The 11887-nt window shown below is 43.2% G+C and overlaps 2 protein-coding genes across 4 annotated transcripts in view; one reads left to right on the top strand and one right to left on the bottom strand.

Annotated features, from left to right (window-relative positions):
- Nucleotides 1-11887, top strand: part of LOC109923198 (F-box only protein 15) — a 269320-nt gene that overhangs the window by 35111 nt on the left and 222322 nt on the right. The window lies entirely within an intron of this gene.
- Nucleotides 9075-11887, bottom strand: part of si:ch211-161h7.5 — a 46524-nt gene continuing 43711 nt past the window's right edge. The window contains exon 8 of the mRNA XM_020514720.2: nucleotides 9075-11119. Within this exon, the coding sequence (XP_020370309.1) occupies nucleotides 11019-11119 (101 nt within the window). The 3' untranslated portion in view covers nucleotides 9075-11018. The remainder of the gene's footprint in view (nucleotides 11120-11887) is intronic.

Raw genomic sequence — 11887 nt, 5'->3', positions numbered from 1 at the left:
CGACCTCATCAAAACACCAGCTCCAACCCCCTCATTCCCGCCTCCTTGACCTGTCTGACTTCTCTCCCACCTACCCGCCCCTCCCACCTCACTGACCAATCCCCATCCCCACTCCCTACCTACACTCACCTTTACTGGCTTCATCCCCGTCTCCTTGACCTGTCCGTCTTCTCTCCCACCTATCGCTCCACTACTTACCTGCTATCACCGCGCCCCCCATCTCTATTTATTTCAGAGCCCCCTTCCCCTCCCCTCCCCCATTTCTGAAGAACGTCAGCTTTCCTGCTCCTCTGATGCTGCCTGGCCTGCTGTGTTCATCCAGCTCCACACCTTGTTATCTCAGACTCCAGCATCGACAGTTCTTACTATCTCTGGGTCATTCATAAAGGTGCTGGAGAGACTACAGGTCCAATGTGTACCCATTAAAGGGAAATAAAGAAGCAATAAGTTCAAAGAACCCTGGATGTCAAGGACTATTCAGGACTGAATAAAGAAAAAGAGTTGGGCTTTTAGCAAGTCCAAATGGAGCAATTCAGCTGCGGTCCTAAAGGAATACAGGAAGTGCAGGAGGGAACTGAGGAAAGCAATCAGAAGGGCAAAAAAGCTGCTTAATAAAAGACTTGTGAGAAGAATCCTGAGATATTTTATAAATACATTAAAGGGAAGAGGTTAACCAGGGAAAGAGTAGGGCCTATTAGGGGCAAGGAGGCAAACTCTGTGCAAAGCTGCAGAATATTGGAAGGGTGTTGAATGAATACTTCTTTTTGGTCTTCACTCTGGAAAGGCAGAATGTAGGAATGGATTTCAGGAAAAGGGACAATGAGAAACTTGCACAGTTTGACATAGAAAATAGGGAGGTATTGGAGGCTTAAATACAGACAAATTCCCAGGCCTGGATGAATTGCATCGCAGGTTGCTGTGGCAGGCACGGCAGGAAATTGCAAGGGCTCTGACACAATTTTTAATTCCTCTCTGGCCACTGGAGAAGTGCCAGACGACTGGAGGACGGTTAATGTGCTTTTACTTTTTAAAGAGGAATGGTGGAGATGAATGGAAATTACAGACCAGTGAGTCTCACGTCAATGGTAGGGAAACTACTTTTGGAGAAAATTCTGACGGAGTGAATTAATACCCACTTGCACATGCATGGGTTAGTTAGGGACATTCAGCTTTGTTAGAGGGCGGTCATACTTAACAAATTTGTTAGAAGATTTTAAAATGTGATCAAGTGTGTGGATGATGTAGTTTATATGGATTTTAATGAAGTTTTTGACAAAATTCCACATGAGAGACTGATTGAGAAGGTTAATGAACATGGAATTGAGGGAAACTTGATGAGATGGATCTGAAACTGGCTCAGTAATAGGATGCAAAGGGTAGTGGTAGAAGGCTGTTTGAGTGACTGGAGGCCGTGTCCAGTGGTGTACCACGAGGATCAGTACTGGGGCCCTTATTTGCTCCACTGGTCATGGAGACCTCAGCTACCAGTGGATGTGTGTCCTCTCTCTCCAGGGACACTCCAGCTAAGAGATGACTATGGATGAGAGGTTCCTTTATAGAACAGCATGATACCAAGCTCATGAGGAGGACCTAATAATAGTTTGTGTGAAATTGTTCAGCAGATCTTCCTCTAGCACCGCATGCAATGGTATTATCACTTTCAAATTTTCCAATAGGAATAATTTATTTTAGTCCTTTGGGAGGGACAAGTTGTCCAACAAAAAGATAGCAAGCCGGCCAGGCTGCACTAGGGGAGGTCTGGCTGTATCTGCCAGACTCCACATATTTATAGCTGCTTGATAGTTGGGCCTGACAGATGGTCCCAGTATACCATTTACCCCACTCTCAAGGGAACCCAAGATAAACACATTCAAGGGCATGGATATGAATTAATTATTATTTTTATATTATTATTATTATTATATAATATTATTTTATTATTATATTATAATTATTTTTCTGAAGAAGTGTCTCGACCCAAAACATCAGCTTTCCTGCTCCTTTGATGCTGCTTGGCCTGCTGTGTTCATCCAGCTCTACACCTTGTTATCTTGCATATGAATTAAGGTCTGATTAATTTCAATGTTGACAAAGCTGTTGGGAAGAATTTCAATTGTGTCAGGCTTTCAGAGAAAGCACATGGATGGAACTTTGCCGGAGAGATTAATCACCCACTTAACTCTTCCAAATGATTGATACAATGCAAAAAGCACCAAAAGGCTGCAGTTCAAGAGTACAAATGTTCAAATTTCATTACATTTCATATTCTGTAACAGGATAGAAAATTCAACCAAAAGCTGTAAGCTGCCACAGGCGATAAAGCAGTGAAGGCACTTAGATGTAAGGCAAGCGAATATTTGAATTGGAGGGAAAAACAATCAAATGTTGGGAACAGGAGAAAGGTACAGCAAAATGAGGAAGAGGAGTCTGCGGGTGTCTGAAGTTGATTCTGGCAATGTTAGTTGCAGATCCTTATGGTTCAGTAAGATCACAGAAGAACAAAATCCTGGGGACTCTTGACTGGGTGGATGCTGAAAAGATGTTTCCCCATGTTGAGGTAGATAATGGCCTAGTGGGGCTCTCGCTATATTATTAATCCAGAGACCCAGGTAGAGTTCTGGGGATCTGGGTTCAAATCCTCCCATAACAGATGGTGGCATTTGAATTCAATAATAATCTGGAAATAAGAGTCTAATGATGAACATGTAACAATTGCCAACTATCAGGAAGAACCCATCTAGTTTACTAATGTCCTTTAGGGAAGGAAACTGCCACCCTTACCTTGTTCAGCCTACATGTGACTTCATACCCAAAGCAATGTGGTTGACTCTTAACTGCCCTCTGGGCAATTATGAATGTGCAATAAATACTATCCTAGCTAGTTATGCCCACATTCCATGAATGTATAAAAAAGAGACTAAAATTATGGAATATTGCTTAAGAATAAGGTGTCCCCCATTTAAGACACAGACAAGGAGACTTTATTTTCTCCCAGAGTGTTGTGATTCTGTGGAATGTCCCTATATATTTTAAGGCAGAAGTAAATAGATTGACAAAACAAGGGACTCAAAGATTATTGAGCAGGAAAATGGAGTTGATGCCACAATCAGATCAACCATGACCTTACTGAATGTTGGAGTAGACTAGAGGGCATGAATGGCCTACTTCTATTCCTACTTCATATGTTCTTATTTTCCATTGTTTTCTGCTTGAAGTTCAGAGTTTCATAGTTCCTCATTCTATTAGGACAATATTTATCTTTCCATAATCACAAAATCATAAAACCATCACTGCTGTACAAAGTATCATTCAAAGATATTGAAAACAGAAAGAGCCGTCAATGCTCAACAGCAGCTTATAGTGCAACAGGTTTATTTGAAAACACAAGCTCTCAGAGCCTCAGTCCTTCTTCAGGTGTTAGTGAGAGAGGTAGTATCAGACACAGAAGTTATAAGTAAAAGATCAAAAGTTCACACCACTGATCAAGATGCACTTAAAAAACCCAAGATGCTGTTAAATCTTTAATCAGTTAGAAGGTTTTAATTGATTATATATATGTAAATCCCTGAATTCCTTAAAGTCCTGGTACTGAGAGAACTAAAAGTTTTATCAGTGTAGAGGTTGACGTTTTAGGTCAGACAATTATATTAGGTGTGAGGCCTTGTCTAGAATCTGCTTGTGTTTTAATTTGGAGTCAGACTGATTTTATTTCTAAAGTAGGAATTTATTAAAAGCCATATTGACTGACTGTCTATAAATTGTGTGCAGAGAGCGACCGAGAGGGAGAGGCATTGCTTTGGCGCGTACGTTTGAGCCTGGAAGCAGTCATCTGCACTGAAGGGCAGATTGTTGTGGGCCTGGTATCAAGGAGTGCTTAAGCCCCAAATATTACATCACTGCAGTGTTTCGCTCCCTTCGTCCTTCACTAACCAATAAAGGGGGAGAGAGACATGCTACTGGAAAATTTGTTGGTAGAAGGGTGAGAAGTAAGGCATTGGCTCAAGAGGCTTTGGTGAGCAGCATCTCAGCAAAAAGTACAAGTAAGGTCAGGTAAAGTCCTTTTAACTTTCCTCTTTAGCCTCAGAGCATTTGAGATGGTATTTAGGGCTGTGGCATGCTCCTCCTACAGGATGTGGGAGCTTAGGGAGACTTCCATTGTCCCTGATGACTACACCTGTGGGAAGTGCACCCAGTTGCAGCTCCTGGGAAACAGTGTTAGGGAGCTGGAGCTGGATGCACTCAGGATCATCCGAAATGCTGGACGCATCATAGATAGGAGTTTTAGTGAAGTGGTCACGCCTAAGGTGCTGGCAGTGAGTAGCTGGGTGACCACCAGGAAAGGCAAAGGGAATAGGCAGAGAGTGCAGGAATCCCCTGTAGCCATTCCCCTTGAAACAAGTATACGTTTTGGATACTGTTGGGAGGGATGACTGTTCAGGGGAAAGCAGCAGTAGCCAGGTTGGTGGCACTTCGACTGGCTCTGGGGCACAATGGGAAAGGGTAAAGGTAAACAGGACCTTAATGATTGGAGACTCGATAATTAGGGGGACAGACAGGAGATTGTGTGGCTGCAAACAGGAATCCAGGATGGTGTGTTGCTTCCTGGGTTCCAGGGTCCAGAATGCCTCAGAGCAGCTGTAGAAGGTTCTCAAGGGGGAGGGTGAGCACCCAGAAGTCATTGTGCACTTTGGCGCAAATGACATATGTAGAAATAGGGATGAGGTCCTGCTGAGTGATTATAGAGAGCTGGGATAAAATGTTAAAAAATCAGGACCTCAACAGCAGTAATCTCCAGATTGCTTCCAGTGCCATGTGCTAATGAAGGTAAGAACAGAGGGTTTGGCAGATGAATGTGTGGCTAAAGAATTGGTGCAGGGGGCAGGGATTCTGATCATCAGGATCTTATCTGAGGCAGAGAAACCTGGCGGGCAGATTTGCTAGTGCTGCAGGGGAGGGTTTAAACTAGATTGGTAAGGAGGTGGGATCCTCAACTGCAGGGAGGCAAATGTGAGGCTGGAAGGAGATACAGTAATCAGAAATAGCAAATTGAAGAGACAGGTCAGGCTGGAACATGACAAAGAGCGAGGAATGCCTGTTGGATTAAATTGTATCTATTTCAATGCAAGAGGGCTGACAGGTAAGGCCAATGAGCGTGTGGTTAGATACGTGGGACTGGGATATTTCAGCCATTACAGAAACAGGGCTAAGGGAGGGACAGGACTAGCAGATTAATGTGCTAGGGTACAGGTGCCTTAGGCAGGATAGAGGTGGAGGAAAGAAGGGAGGCGGAGTTGCATTTTTGATTAAAGGGAGTATCACAGCAGTATTCAGAGATGAAATAACTGAGGGATCATCCAGTGAGGCTTTGTGGGTAGACCAAGAAATAAGAAGGGGACGGTGATGTTATTGGGTTGTACGATAGGCCTCCAAATAGTCAATGGGAATTAGAGGAACAAATATGCAGGGATACTGGGGAAACTTGCAGGAGCAATTGTGTTGTCATAGTGGGGGATTTTAATTTTCCTAAGATAGACTGGGACTGCCATAGTATTAACGGTTTAGGTAGGGTAGAATTTGTTAAATACATTGAGGAAAGTTTCCTCAGCTAGTATATAGAGGGACCTACCTGGGAAGGGGCAAAACATGACCTACTCTTGGGAAATAGGGCAGGTCAGGTGACTGAGGTGATAGTGGGGGAGCACTTTGGGACTAGTGAACATAGTTCCATTAATTTCAAAATAGTTATGGAGAAGGACAGAACTAGTCCACAGGTTCAAGTTCTAAATTGGGACAAGGCAAATTTTGATGGAGTTAGACTGGAGCTTGCAGGGTTGATTGGAGTAGTTTGCAGGCAAAGGGACCCCTGGCAAGTGGGAGGCCTTAAAAAATATGATAGCTAAAGTTCAAGGTCTATATGTTCCTGTGAGGGTGAAGGGCAAGGTTGGCAGGAGTAGGGAACCCTGGATGACAAGAGATATTGAGGCTTTGACGAGAAAAAGGGAGGAGGCATGGCTTAGGTACTGGCAGCTGGGATCAAGGGAATTCCTGCAGGTATATAGGGAATATAGGAGTTTACTGAAGAAGGAAATCAGGAGGGTGAAAAGGGAGCACAGGATTGCTTTGGCTGAGAAGATTAGGGTGAATCCAAAGAGATTCTTTAAGTATGTTAAAGGAAAAAGAATAACTAGAAACAGAATAGGTCCCTTCAAAGACCAAAGTGGACACATATGTGTGGAATTCCAGGAGATGGGCGAGGTCCTCAATGAATATTTTTCCTCAATGTTTACTGGGGGAAAGGCATGAACACTTGGGAACTTGGGGAAGTTAGTGGAGATATCTTGGGGACAGTCTATATCACAGTAGAGGAGGTGTTGGAAGCATTAGAATTTATAACGGTAGATAAATCTCCTGGTTCTGACCAGATATATCCAAGAACACTGCAAGAGGCTAGAGAATAAATTGTGGGGGCCCTGGCTGACATATTTGTAACATTGTTAGCTATGGGTGAGGTCCCGGAAGACTGGAGGGTAGCAAATGTCGTGCCCTTATTCAAGAATGGCTGAAAAGAAAAACCTGGCAATTATAGACCAGTAAGCCTAACATCTGTGGTAGGTAAGTTACTTGAGAATATTCTGAGGGATAAGATATACGTGCATTTGGAAAGACAGGGTTTAATTAGAAGTAGTCAGCATGGCTTTGTGCATGGGAGATCATGCCTCACAAATTTGTTACGAGTTCTTTGATGAAGTGACCAGGAATGTTGATGAGGGCAGGGCGATAGACATAGTCTATATGGATTTCAATAAGACCTTTGATAAGGTTCCACATGGTAGGCTGCTCTGGAAGGTTAAATCGCATGGAATCCAGGGAGAGCTGACAGATTGGATACACAATTGGGTTCATGGTAGGAAGATGCTTGTCAGACTGGAGGCCTGTTATTAGCGGTGTGCCTCAGGGGTCAGTGCTGGGCCTATTGTTGTTTGTCATCTATATCAATGATTTGGATGAGAATGTACAAGGCATGGTAAGTGAGTTTGTGGATGACACTAAAATAGGCAGTATCATGGACAGTGAGGAAGGTTATTAGAAATTGCAGCAGGATCTTGATCAGTTGGGAAAGTGGACCGAGAAATGACAAATGGAGTTTAATATCGATAAATGTGAGGTGTTGCATTTTGGAAAGTCAAATCAAGGTAGGAGTTTCATGGTGAATGGTAGGGCCTTAAGGAATGTCGTGGAACAGAAGGACTTTGGATTTCATGTGCACGGTTCTCTGAAAGTGGAGTCACTGGTAGACAGGGCAGCGAAGAAGGCTTTTGGCATGCTGGCCTTCATCAGTCAGGGCATTGAGTATAGTAGTTGGGAAGTTATGTTGCAATTGTACAGGACATTGGTGAGTCTGCACTTGGAGTATTGTGTTCAGCTTTGGTCACCTTGCTATAAGACATTATCAAATTGGAAAAACTGCAGAGGAGAATTACAAGGATGTTGCCAGGACTCAAGGGACTGAGTTATTGGAAGAGGTTGGACAAGCTATTTTTTTCAGAGCACAGGAGACTGAGGGGGGATCTTACAGATATGTATAAGATCATGAGAGGCATGGACAGGGTGAATGTTCTCAGTCTTTTTCCCAGGGTTGGGGAATTGAGGACATGAGTTTATGGTAAAAGAGGAAAGAATACATGGGAAACTGAGGGGTAACTTTTTTTACACAGTGGGTGGTACACATGTGAAATTAGCTGCAAGTGATAGTGGTTGAGTCGGGTATATTAACAACATTTAAAAGGCATTTGGATGAATACACGGATAGGAAAGGTTTAGATGGGATTGGGCTAAGTGCAGGGAAATGGGGTTAGCATGGATGGACATTTTGGTCGGCATGGACCAATTTGTGCCAAAGGGCCTGTCTCCATGCTGTAGACCTTTATGACTTCACTCAGGCAGCTATGTTCTAATCGAAAAATGTTAAGCCAATCTAGTTGAATCTTTTTCAACTACTTTTGCCTCTGGTCTCAAGTCTTTCACTACAATGAGTGGTAACTGAACCAGTTGCTTCTCCTAACAGACCGGAACTGAAGTTATACCTTTCATCTGTAGGGACTCATGGTTTAGGTTTTCAGCCAGGCCGAGGTCTTGTGCAAACTTAAGGGTTGGAGTCCGGAGTGAATTTTGTTAAAGACTGGTTCTACAATCACTGATACAACCACGCAGTTATTGACTTCCATTAGAACCGGGTCACCATTAACCAGACGTTTATTTTTATTGGTTCTGGTTTGGATGTTGCTAAGCAATTTAATTCTTAATTTAACAGCTGTTGGCAGACTTTCCTGGGTGCACTCTCCTGGGTACCGACCTATGAGTTCCCTTACTCAATGTAGGCCTAGTGGGACTCTTGCTGTCACACGTTGCATACCAGCAGCAACTACAATGGCTCACCAGCCGGGATTCTGAAAAAAATTACATATTTGGTGAATGCTTGGCTTTGATGTGGGGTTTTGCCATGGCCTGACTTAGAGTCCATTTGTTCAGGATATGTCTGGAGTGGGCTGGTGAAATCTGAAGCAGAACTCTTGTTTCTGCATAGCGTGGGCTGGTGTAGCCTGGAGTGGGCCTCTGGCAGTGGCAGGGTGAGGGCTGGTGTAGCCCAGACCGGGACTCTGGTGGCAGCATCGTGTGGGCTGGTGAAGCCTGGAGTAGGCCACTTGTTTCTGCATGGAGTGGGCCACTGGTGGCTGCATGGAGTGGGCTGGGGAGCCGGGAGCTGAACTCTGGTGTCAGCATGGAGTGGGCTGGTGTAGCCTGGAGTGGGCCTCTGGCGATGGCATGGCGTGGGATGGTGAAGCCTGAAGCAGTACTGTAGCAGCAGAGAAGGAAGCATTGGACTCTCTTTAAGTTATTTGGCTTTATTTTTTATTTTATTTTAAGATTATGTGAAAGGCGCCTATGCATGGCAATAGTACATAGTTTTCACTGTATTTTATATTGAATACATGTGACAATAAATTAATCAATTCAATTTGAATGAGGCTATGCAATTCCCTTTACTCAAGTGGTGTTCCCCAAGCTCAGTCAGCCTGGCAAGGGTGTCCACTTCTGTCAGAATACCCTGCAACTCGTAAGCTTCACTTGCCACATTTTCTATTGATAAAGCCTGTTGTAGTGCCTACTTGAAGTCCAGTTGGGTTTCAGCTAATAGGTAGTTTTGCATGGTTACATCATTAATCCCACAAATGATCTCTCAGCATTTCACTTAGGTTTAAACCAAAATTACGTGCCTCTTTCAGTTGTCTTAACCTCATCAAAAATCCACATATGGATTCTCCTGGTTCTTGAACTGTCGAATAAACCTAACAGCATCTCATCATTACAGGAGACTTGGGGTCATAATATTCCATAACTAAATGCATTACCTCTTGAAACATTCGAGCATCTGGTGCCTCAGAGAAAGTTTAGTCCCAATATCTGAAAAAGCTGCGGGTCTACAAGCTGTCAGGAGAATTACTCATTGTTTTTTGTCTGCCCCAAAAGCATTTGCCTGGAAAAAGACTGCATTCTTTCCACATACTGTATTCAATCTTCAACGGCAGGATCGAAGAAGTCAAACTTCCCATATACCTGCATGATGCCAGAAATGCTTACCTCAACTCAAAGACGACTGTTGCGAGAGAGTCTCTTCAGGGGCATGTTTCTCTCTCATCTTCATTGAAATAACTCCACAAAAGCCAGTATCCCGTCACCAAGTCACCCTTTATTTCCACGTGCATAGTACATGATACAGACCCAGCTAGCTGAGAGCTGGCTCCCAGTGAGCAGAACCCTGACACTCCTGTCTATATCTGTCAGCCAGAACTCCCTGATTGGACCAGGTTAAAAGTCCCAATTAGGGAACTCATATTCTATGAGGTATTTTGCTTTTGACTCTCAGATATTCTGGAATACTGCGAACAGCTTTGGGCCCCTTATCTAAGGAAAGATATGGTAGCATTGGAAACAATCCAAGGAAGATTCACGAGGCTGCTGAGTTTTTCCAGCAACTTTGTTTTTGTTCAATAGGCTGATCCTGGGTATGGAGGTGCTGTTTTATGTGAAGAGGTTGAGTAGGTTGGGCCTCATTGGAGTTTGGAAGAATGATAGGAGACCTTATTGAAACAGATAAGCTTCTTAGGGGTCTTGAGGAGATGCCGAGATGTTGTCTCCCCTTTATGACAGTCTAGAGCTAAAGGGCATAATCTCAAAGTAACAGGTTACACATTCAAGAAGAGATGAGGAGAAATTTCTTCTGAGGGTAGTGAATCTATGAATTTCTTTACCACAGGGTCATCACATATATTCAATGGTGAAATAGACAGATTTTTAATCAGGAAGGGAATTAAGAGAGATGGGGAAAAGGTAGGAGAGTGGAGTTGATGATTATCATGTCAATCGTGATCTCGTTGAATAGCAGAACTGATGTGATGGACTGAATAGCCTAAATCTGCTCCTATGTCTTACGGTCTTACAGTCATCTGGCTGCTATCATGCACTCTAATTGGTGACCGATAAACTTTTCACTATACTCATTGAGTATATGTGACTATAAAGGCTATTCTAAATGTTCAGCTGAGATAAACAGGCTAATTTACTGCTACCTATAACAATCCATCATCAACCATCCAGAGCAAAAATTCTACCAAAATGCACAAATCTTCTCAAATGTTAATTTATCCAACTGCAGGATTGAGTTACTCCTTTTTTCTTGATGAATCATTTCACTGGATGAAGTGATAACAAACTATAATGGATGAAGTGAGGATCCTGTCTGGGTATGAATGTATATCATCACCACAGCATTATAATGGACAACCGGGTGACTAGCACAAATTTTAGGATTAGGATTTCAATAAGCAATGATTTTACTGCTGTCTGAAGTATCCTTTAAAACTTGTTAATCAGCTACAGCTTAGATTTTCTGCTACCACTTTGTTTTTGGCAGTGAACCCCTTTTATTGTTTCACTTGAATCACTTTTCCACAGAAACCTCAATCCTCCATGTTCTGATGTAGAGGACGTTTGAAATGTTTCCAAGTCACTATGACAATGCGTGCTACAAAGGCAGTGCAGGCAACGGCTAACAGTATAGCTGGGAATAAAAGAAGACCAGTGTTAATGTGTCACATTTCCATTATACTAGGAATAGCATGCAGACTGAGGAGAACATGATCACAGCACAAAAGCATTTATTGTTTTATTTTGATCATTATTCATATGACCTCTGGAGACAGGCCGGGGAGATAATCACACAGGAGGTAATCAGTAATCCAGAGGCCTAGGCTAATGCTTTCAGGAAACTGGTTTGAATTCCACCCCACCACAACAGCTGATGGAAATATAACTTTGGTTAATAAATCTGGAGCAAAACTAATATGAACAAGGAACACAGTAGGCCACTCAGTCCTTCATGCCTGCTCCATCATTCAATAAGATTGTGGCTGACCTAATTTCAACCTCAGCTCTAAATTTCTGCATATCTCCCATAATCTTTCATCCAGAAATCTCAGTGATGGCGACCACAAAATAATATCAATTGTTATAAAAAGCCTTTAACCTTAAAAGATTAACCTTACAAAAGACCCTGAACTACCTGCTGCCTGCCACTTCAATGCACCACCCTGCTCCCTGGCCAACATCTCTGTCTCCGGCTTGCTACAGTGTTCCAGTGAAGCCTAATGCAAGCTGGAGGAACAACACCTCATTTTCCGCTTGGGAACCCTACAGCCCTCCGCACTCAATACTGAGTTCAATAATTTTAGGGCCTAAACTCTCCCATGTCCCAGACCCCCACCCCACACACCAGGCCTTGCTACCACATAGCCTGCCACTACACACCCCCTGTTGTTAGTCACTAACA

This window comes from Rhincodon typus, chromosome 4 (assembly GCF_021869965.1).
Source record: "Rhincodon typus isolate 14 chromosome 4, sRhiTyp1.1, whole genome shotgun sequence".
Lineage (NCBI taxonomy): Eukaryota > Metazoa > Chordata > Chondrichthyes > Orectolobiformes > Rhincodontidae > Rhincodon > Rhincodon typus.
The sequence above is the reverse complement of the archived record's forward strand: the minus strand, read 5'-3'. Positions and strand labels throughout refer to the sequence as shown.